The 15,508-nt window shown below is 41.5% G+C and overlaps 1 protein-coding gene across 5 annotated transcripts in view; it reads left to right on the top strand.

Moving 5' to 3' along the window:
- The window catches only part of l1cama (L1 cell adhesion molecule, paralog a), a 42,907-nt gene extending 27,560 nt beyond the window's left edge, over nt 1-15,347 (top strand). For 3 of the 5 annotated variants that reach the window (XM_040047250.1, XM_040047246.1, XM_040047248.1), the window contains 24 exons: nt 225-347; nt 681-851; nt 1,859-1,973; nt 2,263-2,447; nt 4,336-4,467; nt 4,547-4,693; nt 4,782-4,893; nt 5,254-5,417; nt 5,527-5,686; nt 5,853-5,977; nt 6,161-6,262; nt 7,140-7,337; nt 7,426-7,496; nt 7,591-7,816; nt 7,928-8,043; nt 9,381-9,597; nt 9,835-9,957; nt 10,222-10,398; nt 10,484-10,597; nt 10,737-10,886; nt 11,303-11,434; nt 12,142-12,214; nt 12,376-12,387; nt 12,739-15,347. In XM_040047250.1, coding sequence (XP_039903184.1) covers nt 225-347; nt 681-851; nt 1,859-1,973; nt 2,263-2,447; nt 4,336-4,467; nt 4,547-4,693; nt 4,782-4,893; nt 5,254-5,417; nt 5,527-5,686; nt 5,853-5,977; nt 6,161-6,262; nt 7,140-7,337; nt 7,426-7,496; nt 7,591-7,816; nt 7,928-8,043; nt 9,381-9,597; nt 9,835-9,957; nt 10,222-10,398; nt 10,484-10,597; nt 10,737-10,886; nt 11,303-11,434; nt 12,142-12,214; nt 12,376-12,387; nt 12,739-13,000 — 3,407 coding nt within the window. In that variant the 3' untranslated portion in view covers nt 13,001-15,347. The remainder of the gene's footprint in view (nt 1-224; nt 348-680; nt 852-1,858; nt 1,974-2,262; nt 2,448-4,335; nt 4,468-4,546; nt 4,694-4,781; nt 4,894-5,253; nt 5,418-5,526; nt 5,687-5,852; nt 5,978-6,160; nt 6,263-7,139; nt 7,338-7,425; nt 7,497-7,590; nt 7,817-7,927; nt 8,044-9,380; nt 9,598-9,834; nt 9,958-10,221; nt 10,399-10,483; nt 10,598-10,736; nt 10,887-11,302; nt 11,435-12,141; nt 12,215-12,375; nt 12,388-12,738) is intronic. The other 2 variants (XM_040047249.1, XM_040047251.1) reach the window with 2 other exon arrangements.
- Nucleotides 15,348-15,508: the final 161 nt, after the last annotated feature.

Below are 15,508 nucleotides of genomic sequence, written 5' to 3'. Positions count from 1 at the left end.
TTATGATCAACACCAGCTCATATAAAATTACAGTATTTCCTGGAATATAATATTGTTTTACACGTGTACAGTAAAGCTGAGTTTGCCTTTGTAGTGCGACTGACCCGCACTGTATTCGTTGTTCACGATGACTTGTGTAAGATTGTCTCGTTGAACGTCTATATGAGCTCGTCCATCACCTACGTGTTTACTAAGACCTTTTTTCTGTCTTGCCTCCCTTTAAGTTCCCCCCTCCCAGCAGAAAGATAAAAAGGTTGATGAGACGGCTGGCGAGGGAAAAAGTTTTATTCTGAAGTGTAACCCCCCACAAAGTTCTATGGAGCCTATCATTCACTGGATGGACTTAAGTGAGTACATTATCTGTCCATCTCTCTGCTTCCATTACATGCTTCCTGTCTCCAAGATTTTGTTGTGCATTTACCACTTCAGAGAAAGCAAGTTAGCAATTTATTTCTGCATCGAGACATCAACATTTCTGCAACATTTTTCCTCTAGTGCTTTTTTACAATCCATGCAGGATCTACATTTTTCAGTTCCTCTCATCCTGTTGCATCTGTATCTCCTGCCCAATCTATATCCTGCTGTTAATAAGCTCCTCTGTTATTGTAATTTTTTCCAATTCTTTTAAGCAGTTTCAATCATTTTGTCAACATTTTTCTCACTCCTTTTACTTCTTTCAGGGTTACGTCATATCGACCTTAGTAAGCGGGTGATGGTGGGGAAGGACGGCAATCTGTACTTTGCCAATCTGGAAAGTTCGGACAGCAGGGATGACTACACGTGCAATGTCCAGTACCTGGCAACACGCACGATTCTGGCAAAAGAGCCCACCTCTCTGAAAGTCACCCAATGTGAGTTTTGTTGAAGATTATCTAAACTCATCTGACTCAGATTAAGCTGATCTAACCTGAATTAAGGGTGGGTTCCAGTTAACAACAGCTTTATTCAAAATTTAAACCAAAATAAAACGTCAAGGCCTTAAGGAATAAGAAAATTCAAGGCAATTTAGTTTACATTGGTGATTTTCTGATTGTGTGTAAAACAGGATCAGAAACAACAAAACAACAATTGATCATCAGGGTAATCGATTCGATGGCTCCTCTGTGGTTGAAACATGTCTTTCAGAACAGTAAATGTGAGTCTCATTGTGGTGCTAGATAGAAAATAAATCAGAGGATCCCAGTCAGTCTGGCCTAATGTCTGGAAATCTGGCTTATCTGTACCAGCGTTCCTTGAATCCTACAACTATTGATACACTCAGAACTTTAAACAGGAGTTTAAATTATTCTCCAAGCGCGTATCATGGTTGTAAAAGTCATTCAGTTACGGAGCTGTTTTGAAAAATAACCAGTTTACATTCATACACCTCTTAAAATCGAACTTCTTTCATTCTTAAGGACATAAATGCTACATTTAAATGCCATATGCAGTATATTAGTTGAGGCCACATAATTAAACTACACATCACCATGTGGTGGCATGTTGTGCTGACCGAAGCAGTGACCAAATCCAGTAGGTCCCACTGAACCAGCAGGGGGTCTTCCTCTGCTCAGCCCGTATTATAATGAGATTCAGCTCACACTGTGATGTGGCTGCCAGCAAGTGCGACCCAACTAGAGGTCAGAAAGATGAGCACATGTTAACATGAGACCTCTGTGTGTGTAGAGAGTCTAGATGATGATGTTTTGTTAGAAAGCTAAAGTCTATCAACATGAATCCACGCCCTGCATCTCTACTTGTGTTCTTCAGAGTCTTTAAAGTGGTTGCTGTGTCAGCAGCAGAGCAATCTAAAAAAATGACCCATGCATATGTATGAGTGTTTCTCTTTGTCTTTGTGGTTCCTCCTCTCTTTGTCCAGCCAACTCGGTACTGCGGAACAGAAGGCCCCAAATGATGAGACCTACTGGACATCACAGCACGTACCATGCCCTGAGGGGACAGACACTAGAGCTGGAGTGCATCGTCGAAGGCCTGTGAGTGTCTCAGCGTGCACATGTGTGTGCGCTTCCAACCCCTTTAATTGGAAAACTTAAGCCTTCAATCTTACCTGTCTCTCATCCATCCACCCCACCCTACGCATTATTCCATTATGTCTTTCGCTTCTTCCTGCCAACTCTGCTTCCTGCTGCCATCTTGTCTTAATGGTCCTTATCATTCCTTCCGGCATTTCTCTCTCTGCCTGCTTGCTTTACTCTATGCCCACTTCCTCTCATTGTTTTTCTCTCTTCTCTTTAATCCTTCCATACATGTCGTCCTTTCTAGTCCAACTCCAGAAGTGTCCTGGATGAGGAGGGATGGCGAGCTGTCAGAAACTCGGACCACCAAAGATATGTTTGACCGCCGCTTGCGCTTCACTAATATCTCGGAAAGTGACGGGGGCGAATACCAGTGTATAGCTGAGAACTCCCAAGGAAACACCAAACACATTTACATGTTGACTGTGGAAGGTATATCTCTTGCGTTTCTCTATTACACTCTCATTCCCTCACACACACATACACACACACTCACACACACACACACACACACACACACAGCATGCTATTATTTCCCATTACATATTTCTAGGTTGATATTTTAATCTCAATATATATGATGTGGTTTGCTGACCATTAGAATGTTTTCGGGGTTTCTGTGGGTAGCTGCATAGACAGAGACCTCCCTCACTAACTTTTTTTGGAACTGCCATAAATTTGGGTTGTTAGTGAGAGCCTGTTAAAAATAACATCAGTCACAAGAGATGCCACAGAAGCAGAGACACCTTGTGGTTCACACTACACAATCAAACTGCAGAAACACCAGATCCTGCCATTTCCTCAGCTCCCCAGTGTCTTTCATAAGAATAGCTCTGCTTTGTAAACTTCCATGTTGAAACTAATGGGCTCATTTTAAAGTGCAACCTCATTTTTAAAAAAAAATTCTATAAAAATGTAACACAGCTGCTTGCAAAAATGTGCTTTTTTTATGTTTCAAAAAAGTTTACCACTATGCTATATCGCCTCCTCTTTTAACAACACTCTGTAAACTCTTGGGCACTGAGGAGACCAATTAGTCTGAGCAAATTACAAAAACGTTTTCCAACTCCTGACTAATTAATGATGCGCCAAATGTTTGCAATGCGTGCCAGGTCCAGACTGCAGACATGACACAGAGACTGTTGTTATGTGGTTTGGCCTTATATCGCCGAATTCTTTCTCTGGGGAGGATGTTGTTTGGGTGGCAGCATATGTCACACAAAACTTTTTACATCGCCGGGCATTGATGGTACCTTCACAGATGTGCTAATTATAGTTATGTACACCCATGCCGCCAGAGATTACGGCTTTTGAACTGTTTAGTCTCTTTACGGTTTAGAGTGGAGGATTCACTTTTCATGCTTTCCAAGGAGGAATTTTTAGAATTTGAGAGGACAACTGAAATTAATGGAGAAAATGAGACTAACACAAGCTGCAGAGAAAAAATGTTACAGAATACAAACCAGGAAACGATAACACACAACAAAACACATACACTTTGCACAAGAAATTCAAAAACTGAAAGCATCAATGTAATTAACTAAAAAACTCAAAAAAACAATCCCCCAAACCAGAATTAATAATAAACAAGGGCACTCAGAGTGTGCAACTGTCCCCGAAGGGCTAAAACATCCAGGTTTTATGCCGATGTCAGCATTGGTAATATGGAAATTTAGTTTAGTGTATTAATCTTTTTGTGTCATTGTGAAGTCATATAATGGATATTAAGGGGCTCGTGGCTCAAGAGTTGGGAGTTCGCCTTGTAATCGGAAGGTGTAGAGCGCTTTGGGGTCCTTAGGGACTAGTAAAACGCTATACAAATACAGGCCATTTACCATATTAAAAATTGATGTTTTAAAGAGCTAAAACATGACTGGTATATTGCTTGAAAAGTCTGGAGATGGAAACTAAATCTTTTTCCTAATTCATGTGGTTCTGAGCGTTGCCCTATTACCTTGAACCATTACATACTAAAATGGTGTATTTAATTATTTTAAACCATATGTTTGAAGCAGGATTTGAAGAAGTCTTTGGCTTCTCTAAGTTGTAAAAACTTGTGATTTTAAGATATATTCATGCAGTGTGTGATTTTGCGTAAGTGTATGACCTCTTTGTGATGTCATAGGGTTTTATATATAAAAAGTGTGTTGTGAAGCTCCCTCCATGACCTTTTTTCAATCAACAATTTTGACAAAGAGCAGTGTTGTGATCAGTTGCTTCATTTTTTTGTGCTTTTGTTGATACCTACAAGGTAGTAGAAACTCAGTCTTATAGTATTTTGCTTGTACTATTCGGGACTGATATATTCTGTCACTTGCAGCTGCACCTTATTGGATCAAGGAGCCAGTCAGTCAGCTATATGCCCCAGGTGAGACAGTCAGATTAGACTGTCAGGCAGATGGCATTCCCTCTCCTATCATCAGCTGGACCATCAACGGGGTCCCCATCTCAGGTCAGTGCACACACCTTAACATGCGCCACCACCATCTCCTGGCACTTAAGATGTACTGACAGCGTGTATTCTTTAACAGGAGTTGATAAGGACCCTAGGCGTACTCTGACAGCAAGCGGATCTCTGATCCTAGAGGATGTGAACTTTGGAGACACTGCCATCTATCAGTGTCGGGCCTCCAATAAACATGGAACCATCCTCACAAACACCAATGTTTATGTCATCGGTGAGTGCTAGTCGTTACGTGCTGTTTGTTTAACTGGATTTTGAGTTTGTTCTCTGTGTATCTCATTTGTCTTTGTGGGATGTTTCAGAGCTGCCTCCCCAGATCCTTACCGATGATGGGAATACATATGCGTATACAGAGGGCCAGAAGGCTTTACTGGAGTGTGAGACCTTTGGCTCTCCTAAACCAAAAGTGATATGGTGAGGCGGTATTGCATATTCCATCGTTTGCTGGCAGATTTTCCCATTAATACATTCTAAAAAGGTGATATTATTGCGTGGGTAGGTCTTCATGTGCATAAATTAACAGCTAAGTGTTGTTACATCTGGGCTGTGACTGTGAATTCTGTCAGTGTGGCAAATATCCAATCAGGCTTTGCTCCTCGTAGTAAAACAGGAAAAGTGGCTTTTAAGTTATTAAATTTGTCAGCCGCTGCAGTTGCTGAAAACCCCTTTTTTTAAAATCACCGGCCAAATTTCTGATGTGTGTGTTGGTTTTTAAATTGATGAGTGTGTGTGTCTGTGTGTGTGTGTGTGTGTGTGTGTGTGTGCGTTTCACAGGGAAAGAAACAACGGCAGCTCCTTCCTTCTAGCAGATCGCAGAGTTAACCCTCTCAGCAATGGGTGGCTCGAGATCGCTAACGTCACCCACAGCGATGACGGGATCTACACCTGCACTGTGCCAAATTCCAATTTGTCAATCAGTGTTGAGCTGGAAATATTCAGTCAGTGACACTCACATGCTTAGAGACATAGTAACTCTTGGCAACTTTATTTATTACTTGTACCTCCTGCAGCTTGTCTCAGCATTGTATTGTTTGCTTTCTTCTGCAGATAGGACCGTGATACTGTCACCCCCACAGGCTCTGAAGGTCCGGGCTGGAGAGAGAGCCATTTTCACCTGCCTGGGCCTCGTCGACCCCAGACTCGACCCTCCTTTCATTCAGTGGAGAAAGAACAACCAGAAGCTGGCTGATTCCAACAGTGATGAAAAGTGAGATATTTTGATATCTGAAAATAAAGAGGATCATTTTGGAAATCATGAAAGGATGATTATGCTTGTGAGCCATTTGTTTATTGGGGTGGGGAATGAAGAGTTAGAGGGGAAGGATGATGATAATAAATTGTAATTCATGATGACGATGACTGTATTTCCTCAGGTATACAATGGAAGGACCGGATCTCAAAATAACTAATGTGCAGCCAGATGATGAGGGAGTGTACACCTGTGAGATCATCACAAAACTGGATGTAGCAGAAGCCAGGGGTACCCTCACCTTATGGGGTAAGACCACTGACCACATATGACCACAAACCGACAAATGTCCAAACCCTGTAAACAACAGGCCTAAAATCATTCTGTAGTTATAAACTCCACCCCCACAAAAAACAAACTCATTTAAAACCTTTATTGTGCATGTAGTGCATAGGTGGTCATGCTAGTAATAATACTGACGTCCCCTATCAGATCGTCCAGACCCTCCCATCCTCCTACAGATCTCTGATCCTAAGGATCGTACTGTCACCCTCAGCTGGACTCCTGGAGATGACCACAACGGCCCAGTGACAGGTGTAGTACAAACACATATAGTTGCACACTTTTAAGCACTGACATGTACAAAACCTTATACTTCACCTAACCTTAAAAACTACATATTAAGCCTATCTCTGTCACCACAAGGAGGACACATCCTCATGACTGCAAAACCCCCCACAACACAATCATACAGACATGCACAGACACAGCTGTCTTTCTCCTACTTCAGAGTATTGGATTAGACATAGAAATAGGGAAAATGGAAGAATTAGGTCAGGACATTGTCCAGAGTTGCTCTTTCTCACATGAAGCACACAGCTGGAGATCTGCCATATTAGATATGTTCTTACTGCTAGAAACACAATGTTTGATTTAGGCAAGCGTGGCATCCTTTTGGGGTGTGCGGGAAGCAGGACACATAACATGACAACCTGTAAACAGATTGTCTCTACAACAATAACAAAAATACAGACACGCACACGGTTTGAGTGCTCAAATCGCTTAGAAAAGCTAGCTATCCTTATAGCTATACAATAAATCCAGTTCAGTTGTATTTATGTAGCACCAAATCACAACAACAGTTGCCTCAAGGTGCTTATATTGTAAGGTAAAGACTCTACAATAATAGAAAGAAAACAGAGAAAACCCCAACAATCAGGTGACACCCTATGAGCAAGCTGTATGGCGACAGTGGGGAGGAAAAACTCCCCTTTTAGCAGGAAGAAACCTCCAGCAGAACCAGGTTCAGGGGAGGGGCAACCATCTGCCATGGTCGGTTCGGGGTGAGTCGAGAAAGACGGGACAAAGGCAGACACAAATGCAGCTTTATGAGTGTTGAGTGTTTAGTTATGTTTCCATTACTTCCTTGGGATAATGTCCTTTCTCCATCATTCCTTGACTTTTGTCGTAGAGTATGTGGTAGAGTTTGAGGACCACCGTTCGAATGAGAGCGTCTGGAAAATGCTGGCCAGAGTTAGCGGAAACAAAGAACGTGCCGTTCTCTCCCTGTGGCCCTTCATGTCCTACCGTTTCCGGATCATTGCCATCAATGACGTGGGCAAGAGCGACCCTAGCAAACCATCTGGAATACACAACACACCCGCTGAAGGTAAAAGCCATGGATCTGTAGCTATATGTTTATGAACTGTCACAGTAAATCCCAAACAACACTAAACCATCTTGTTTGCTAATCCCAGCTCCAGATAATAACCCTAAAGATGTCAAGAGCGAGTCCATTGAACCGAACACTCTGGTCATCACCTGGAAGGTATATCTCTTACCTGAATGCACCATTTGGTCAAAGCGGTTACTGATAATATTTGAGAAATGGTCTTATTTGGCTGCTGCTCCCATCTTTACAGAAAATGAACAAAACCGAGGTCCACGGACCTGGCTTCAAGTACTGTGTGCAGTGGAGACAAGCAGTGGGAGGTGGGCCCGACTGGCACGAGAAAAATGTAACAGAGCCGCCATTCCGTGTTGACAATGTCGGGAACTTCTCTGCGTATGACATTAAAGTTCAGGCTTTCAATGAGATAGGGAGGGGACCTGAGCCAGACACAGTCATAGGCTACTCAGGAGAAGATGGTACTATATTTTTAAAAAAACTATTACTTTTTCAGCACACTTTTCTTTTCCTGGGATTTCTTCTACTTGGCATTCTAACCCGTCTCCTTCCTGTCTGTCATTGGCGCTCAGTTCCTTTAGAGGCCCCGATGGATGTGGGTGTTGAAATAATAAACAGCACTACAATCAAAGTGACCTGGGCACCTATAGACCATGGGACGGTCAGAGGACACCTGCTGGGATACAAGGTACTGCCCTAGTATCTCATCTGTTGTTTGGCCTGACGTATGCATGAATAATACATGAGTGGTTTTAAAGTGGAGGCAGACAGATCGTAGCTTAGTGGCGTCAGGGTACTTTGTAGTTTCAAGGTTGTAAAGCCCTTTCTCCCCCTCAAAATATATCTCACATTCTAGAAATACTCCTTTTATTTTGGTTTTTTATGATTCACGTTCTAGTAAATGCTCCGTCCCTGCTTTTAAAGTCTTAGAGAACCAAATGAGAACATCAACAGAGTCATAATATAAATGTAATCAAATGCAATAAATGTTACAGTTTTCCTCATTTGCTTGGGCTCAGTTAATGAATGAGAGCTAAACCTGTCGAAAGGATGAAGAGCATCACGAAAAGCATTTCGTTTTCTTTGTTAGGTCTTTCAAATGTTTCAGAACACTTAAACAATTGTCTCATCCCAGCTTTGTGTGTTTTGAGATTTAATTATTGTATATGTCCTTGTGTTCCAGATAGGTCACATTTCTATCATCCAGATAGTTTTTGCCTCCAAAATATGTTGGCATGTAAATCATCCATGCAGAATACTCCATATAAATGTCCAAATCTGTTGGCGTAAGCCATGAGTATGAGAATTGATTGCAACAATGTTAGAGAGGAATAAGGATGTGTGGTGGTGAAGCAAGGAGAAGATGTTTCAATACCTGAGGCCAACCATCCAAAGCAAAGGACAGAGCACATGAGAGGGAAGAAGAGAGTGCAGGCAGGGTGGAGTGTCAGGGTAATTTGTGACACAAGGATAGCAGCAAGTGTGAAAGGGAAGGTCTACAAGATGGCAGTGAGACCTGCTGTGATGGATGATTTGGAAACTGTCCTTCTAACAAAAATAATTTGGTTAGGAGCGATCAGGACGTACACGGTTAGAAATGAGAACATCAGAGCAACGGCTCAGGTTTGGACACAAAGTTAAGAGAGGAAAGACTGAGATAGTGAGGACATGTGCAGAGAAAGGAGTGGATTTATTAAATAAAGCTGCCAGGCAGGAAAAAAAGAGGAAGACCATCAAGGATGAGGTGAAGAAGGACATGAAGAGGGTGGTGAGGATACGATGAGATAAAGGGGGATGATCCACTGTGGTGACTTGTAACAGTAGCAGCCTGAAAGAACAAGAAAGAACAGAGGATGTTTATAATTTGTTATCCTGCCAAACTGAGCTGTTTTGGGAGATTCATCTTCAGATTCAGTGACTTCAAAACTGTTCGAAGAAATGTGCCTGAGCAAACTGAGATAAACTGTAATTTTCCAAATATAAATAAAAAAATAAATCCTCATTTGTGATGTCCTCTTTTGCCAGATCCACTATACCAGGAAAGTGCATAGGAGCCACCACCGAGGCCGCAGGGCACAAGAGTTAGAAAGCACTGTGGTGGTGAAAACGGAGCCCAACGAGAAGAAGAAAGTGATCAGTGATCTGAGGCCGTTCTCCAACTACACCCTTAAGGTGACTGTATACAACATAAAGGGAGAAGGACCCTTCTCTGAGGCGCTGCCCTTTGAGACTCCAGAGGGAGGTGAGAATAAATGGGTTAAAGAGGCTAGAAATAAGGCTATGACAAAGTGGTTAAAGATGTTTTATTGCAGATGATACAAATAAGAGGTCAAGAAACATGGCAAAGGGAGAGGGAGAACTATAGGCATGAAGAAAAAAGAAATGAGACTGGTAGCAAGGGGTGATGATAGAGTGATGTGATGATAGATATTACTACCGTAAGTACATTATCATCATGCATTTTTTGTATTTTTGCTAGTCCCTGGTCCTCCCTTGACCCTGACCCTAGACAGCCCATCAGAGACAGAAATGACCCTCCACTGGACACCTCCTGGACAGCCCAATGGAGTGCTTATTGGATATCTGCTGCAGTACCAACAGAGTGAGCATGTGTCTATTTCAACCTTGCCAGCAAAGTGAACATTGAGTAAAATCCTTCAAGTTGGAAGTTCTTCTATGCTGCAATCAGACATTGGAAAAACGAGCAATGCATCTCCAGTGAAATCAATAGTGCTAAAAATGTCAAAAGGAAAGCATCCTAATGAGCTTATCAGTCAGTTACTTGTCACCATGAACAATACATTATCCATACATGTGTTGACAACCAAAAAGTGATTAAATGTTTTTTTGGCTCTGCTGTGGTCAGTTACAGAGAGTGATGACAGCCCCATGCAGGTGGAGACAATAGATGACCCCACAGTCACCCACATCACCCTGAAGAACCTGGACCATAAGAGCCACTACCGTTTCTACCTCAGGGGGCGGACTGCTGCTGGGGATGGAGTACCAACAACGATGAAGGGTGCCACTATGCTGGATGGAGGTATAAAGCCGATTCAGTCTTTTAATATGTAAAAGCTATTAAATTAAACAAAAATTTGATTTGCACTTGTCTGAATGCATTACAGTAGTTCCTATGAACATCAGCCTGTCTGTGGGGGAAAACGCAGTGAACTTTAGCTGGGTACCAGAAAAGAGACGCAGGAATGTTGGCTTCCAGATCCAATACCGCAACAAGAACGGTATAATATTCACACTAATCTGTGCATAAGTTACGCATCTTTGCATTCAACCTTTTAAAAGGATTATTACCTTGTGGGAGTAGCTACACAATCCTGAACAAGAAAAGAAAAAGACAGGTTTCTTGTTGTGCTTCTGCAGATGGCAATAAATGGAAGACGACAGAGAAGGTGAACTCCTCTCAGTCTTTCTACCAGATCCAGGGCTTGACTCCTGGCTCCTATTATTCTTTCCAATTTATCTACAACAACACAACCTTCTTCAAGACTGGAATCGAGACAGAAGGAACAGGTACTATGAGCCTTCATTCATCCTCTTTCCTTTTATCCCTACTGCTCTCTCCTCTGGGTTTCCCGCAGCTAAAAATATAAAGCCTGATCCTACAGAGAGTGTCTTGCAGTTCTTTCTCTGCCTGTGAAGTGCTTTCAAAGACTTTTGTGAAAAGAGAGCTTGGTTAGCCATATGAAATGATCCATTACTTGTGTTTGTTTGCTGTATTTTGCTGTATTCTTTGGTTCCCTGGTGAAATGCCAGCCTGTCAGAATGCATAATGATCTGTCTCCTTTGCTCTAGATTCTACTCCTTCTTTTATCTTGGTCTCCCTATCTGTCTCATACTTTCCATTTGCCGTGTATTTCATTCCTGCTTCCTGTTACCAAAAAAGCTCTAACTCCTCTTTCTACCACCTTCTTTTTTCCTCTCTTAAGGAGTAACAGAGATGCAGCCAAGCTTTGCAACACAGGGCTGGTTCATTGGCGTTGTGAGCGCCATTGGGCTGTTGTTGCTGATCCTGCTCATCCTCTGCTTCATTAAGAGGAGTAAAGGGGGAAAGTACTCAGGTCAGTGTGACCTACCCTAATAACTGTTTAATATTAGGAGCTATTAAACTGAAGCTTGATGAGCAGCAAGTTTTGTGTGGGCAATGCTGGCCAGTCTGGAGCCATAAAGCTGTCTGACGCTGCTGTAGAAAAAGCTTACTGCACCACAGTAAATATATTATATTGACTGGGGAGAATATTACGTGTTCTTTTAAATCAATCCCAAACAGTTTGATTAACTTTCTGATCTGAACTGTAAATATCTGTCCCATTTCACTCAACCTGCTTTCTCATGCAGCTGTCATGTCAAACATGAGACAGACCTCTAAGCTTACACTTCCTTGCTTTGACAGTAAGGAATAATCTCTGGCTCTTTCTGAAAAAGACAAAAAACGTAAAATAATGATCCATGTCTGACTGAAAAAAAACAAACTTTTAGCAATTTTCACATGAGAGAGAAGTGAAGACAAACCAAATAATAAAGCTGATGATACCTACCGCCATTCTAATTGGCTGTTATATTTTTAGAAAATCAGTGAGAACTTAAAACTATAATACAGATAAACTGATACTATCTACAGATAGTCCAGCTTTTTTGCTCCACCTAAGCATCCTTGATGTTATCTTGCTTTTTAATAAAACTTCACTGTTGAGATCTGAGACTTACAGTGGCTTTAGATAGAAGCCAGATTAAAATCTGACTATAATGAAATCTGTCACATTCTCAGTGAAAGATAAAGAGGAGGGCCCAATGGACTCGGAAGCTCGGCCCATGAAGGATGAAACTTTCGGAGAGTACAGGTGTGTCATCTGAATGAACGCTGTTTCCTGGATGCTTTGTTACGTTTCTGCACATTGATTTCTAACACAGCCCTGATTCCCTCAGCACTGCTTGGTTTTCCTAACCCTCTCTGTTCCTTTCATTGTCACTCTCCTCCCTAATGCCTGCCCCTGTTATGCAGATCTCTAGAAAGGTATGCTGCGATATGATTTAATATCCTTAACCCACTTAATTTTTACCTCTGCCAATGCCTCACTTACCTTCTGCCTTCCCATAAACATTCAGACTAATTTTAATGTAATATATTTGTTTACTGATTGCATTATGTTCAACAGTTCAAAATCCAATAATGTTCACCTCACTGTAATGTGAGACCCTGAAAAGCAAATAGTCATGATTTATAACCTGGAACCGACTATTTAAAAAAAAAATTACTTAAAATATTAGTACATAATATTCAACCTTTGGCATGTAGCACTGCATTTTTCGTATGTATCATGTTAACATTTCTTGCTTTTGACCTCTTCTGTTCTTCATGCTGCAGTGATCTTGAGGAGAAGCGAACAGCCAGCCAGCCGTCCCTGTGTGAGAAGAGCAAGCTGTACAGCGAAGACAACCTCGACTTCAATGGCAGCAGCGCCATGACCACAGAGCTCAACATGGATGAGTCTCTGGCCAGCCAGATCAGTCGTCCCAGTGGCGGTCCAGAAGGTTTCCACGGCCTGCCAGAGAACGCCCCGCTGAACCCCACTACCTTCTCTCCCGCCACCAATGGCGTGCCCAACTCAGTCACCATCCTCGATTAACCCCCACACATCCACCGGGGACCATCAGACCAAAATATGTCAACACGTATGTGCCCATATGCTCCTGTTCCCTACTGACTTGCTGATCTGTACTCCGACGACTAATAAACAATCATATTCAGATGTCCCTGGCAGCCATCTGATTGACTAGACTATATTGACCAAAGGAGTGTCCAAAGTAGTGGACAGCGATAGTGATATAAGCCCTACTGACATGAACATGCCCTTTGACCTCCCTTCATTTTCCTGTGCAGTTTACAACTAATGAAAATGACTAACATTCATTTCTCTCGCTCCTCTTTCGTTCTCTCAGCAAACAACAGTGCAGATGCATAAAGACAGAATGTTGTACAGTTAGAAATATCAGGGGGTGTAGGTATGGTCATGTAAAGATGCAGAGTAGTGCATTAAAAGTAAAGGATGATGGTAGAACCCAGTGTAGGGAACAAGACAGCTAATGCTGCTGTAAAAAAAAATCTTGAATCTTAGATATGAATCATGTTTGATGTACTTCCCACATGATTTTGTCTGTCTAATTGCCATTTAATGTCTCCGATTGTACTTGCCAGTGACATTTTTTTCATTTTACGAGCGTGTTTGAATACCAAACATCATTTTTTTGTTGCTGTTGTTGTTGTTGTGTCATTTTTTGTTACGTAATCATTTTTCATATTGTTTTCTATACTATTTATATAAAAAGCTACGGCACATTTCATAGATTAACATGTTTTCAGCAAAATCAAGTGAAGCCAAGTTTCTTACTGTTTGGATGCATTAAGTGGAACTTGCTGTGAAAATGCTGAGTAGCATCTGGTGTATATAGCTGCATCTACACTTATCTATTTAGCCATATTACAGTATTATAGATCCTTATAAGTTCCTGTGCCTGCTGGGTCTGCATAAAGCACCAGATTGATGTCATTACTCTCTCGCCTTCCCACCAGAAGTGTAATGTCATTTTTGAAAACGATGTTGTAATTTTTTTGTGTGTCGAGACCTATGTGTAGTTTCTGTATCGCTGTCTTTGTCTCTTTCTACGCTGTATTAAAACATTGTCTCTAATTAACAACCTTTCATACCTGCTCATCTCATACTAAACAAACTGAGGTGCAGTATTTATGTATATTTCAGATAAGAGGGTGGCGTCTAGTGCGCAAACACTCTCTCAAGTTTTATTTTCAAACCTTCCTCAATGCAAGCTGATATTGTTGACAGTTGTAAAGGCTGCCATTTGATATATGATAAAGGTTAAAAAATAGTTGTTTATATCAAACAGAGAATGTATTCCTTTCAGGGTTAGGCAGACACTGTATTTACTTGCTTCTGAAAATAATCTGAGCTAAAAAGGTAAAAGGAGAGTAAAGTCACAGGAAGAGCCGGGACCATTTGTTTTCCCTCTGAATGTAAATACAACCCTTACAGAACCATGTTTGATATGAAAATGTGAAAAATGTGCAGGTTTAAAGCCACTTCACTTAATTTTAAAATGTTGCAAATTGTAGTTTTTTTCCTTCTCTGTACTATTGCTATGAATTCAGACTTTTCTGTTATCGACAAACGATCACAGTGAGATTTGGGTGTAGCAAAAACATACTCCATAGTTGAATAAAGGAGAAAAAAATAAAAAAGGAAAAAAAAAATCACATTGTTATGTAGATGTTTTTGCAAACATATCGAAATTTGAAAACGGGAAAAAAAAAAGAGTCAATTTAGTGTCACTTAGTGAAAGTAGTTACATTACAATTTAAGCTAGGATTGCGCTCATGCCCTTAATCATCCAGCAATGCAGTGCAGTGAATATCTGTGGAGTTTTTGTCTGATGAAGTTGTGCGGGGCAGAAATGCAGTGAGCCACAGGGAACGCTTAAACGCGATACTCTCCCTTCTCAAACAAAAGCTCGCCACTGGCCAAATATCAACTGTAGTCTCCGAGGTAGAATATGAGATGTCTAAAGAGGCTAGTGGCACTGAAGGAGGTTTGTGTAAGCTCCCTGTTGTTGGTTAAACAGACACACTCAGGACAAATAAAGCTTTTAAAAAAAATCTATTTTCATACAGGAGCGACGAATGACGCAAGATATGCCAATATTCTAACTCAACTATCTGCTGCTAAACAACTGTGTGTCAGTGTTTGGGGGCAAATGTTAGCTCTGAATGAGGAATGAGTGTACACACACAGATACTCACTCGACTGCCGCTCACTCTTTGCTTTTCATGTTTTGTAGGGGAAACCTGGGGATGCTGGCCTTTGCTTTCTCACTGTGGTTGTTCTTTCTTTTTTTATATAGCTAAAGAAGAAAAATCGATTGAAAATGAATTGGTTTGTGTAGAGAAGCTTCTCTAGGACTCAAAAACAGACATTTTAAGTGGAAGTAAGACGAAACAGAAGGGGCAAGGGAGGCCAGGGGGTGTGCGCCGCTGCTGGGGATGATATGCCTCTTCACAGAGTGTGGGGTGCAGTATTAGCACAATATGATGATGCCTATATTTGTCATGGGTGGATGACTGG

Source organism: Simochromis diagramma, unplaced genomic scaffold, assembly GCF_900408965.1.
Source record: "Simochromis diagramma unplaced genomic scaffold, fSimDia1.1 OVJJ01000387.1, whole genome shotgun sequence".
Lineage (NCBI taxonomy): Eukaryota > Metazoa > Chordata > Actinopteri > Cichliformes > Cichlidae > Simochromis > Simochromis diagramma.
Note: the sequence above shows the minus strand (reverse complement) of the source record. Positions and strands in the feature narration are given on the sequence as shown.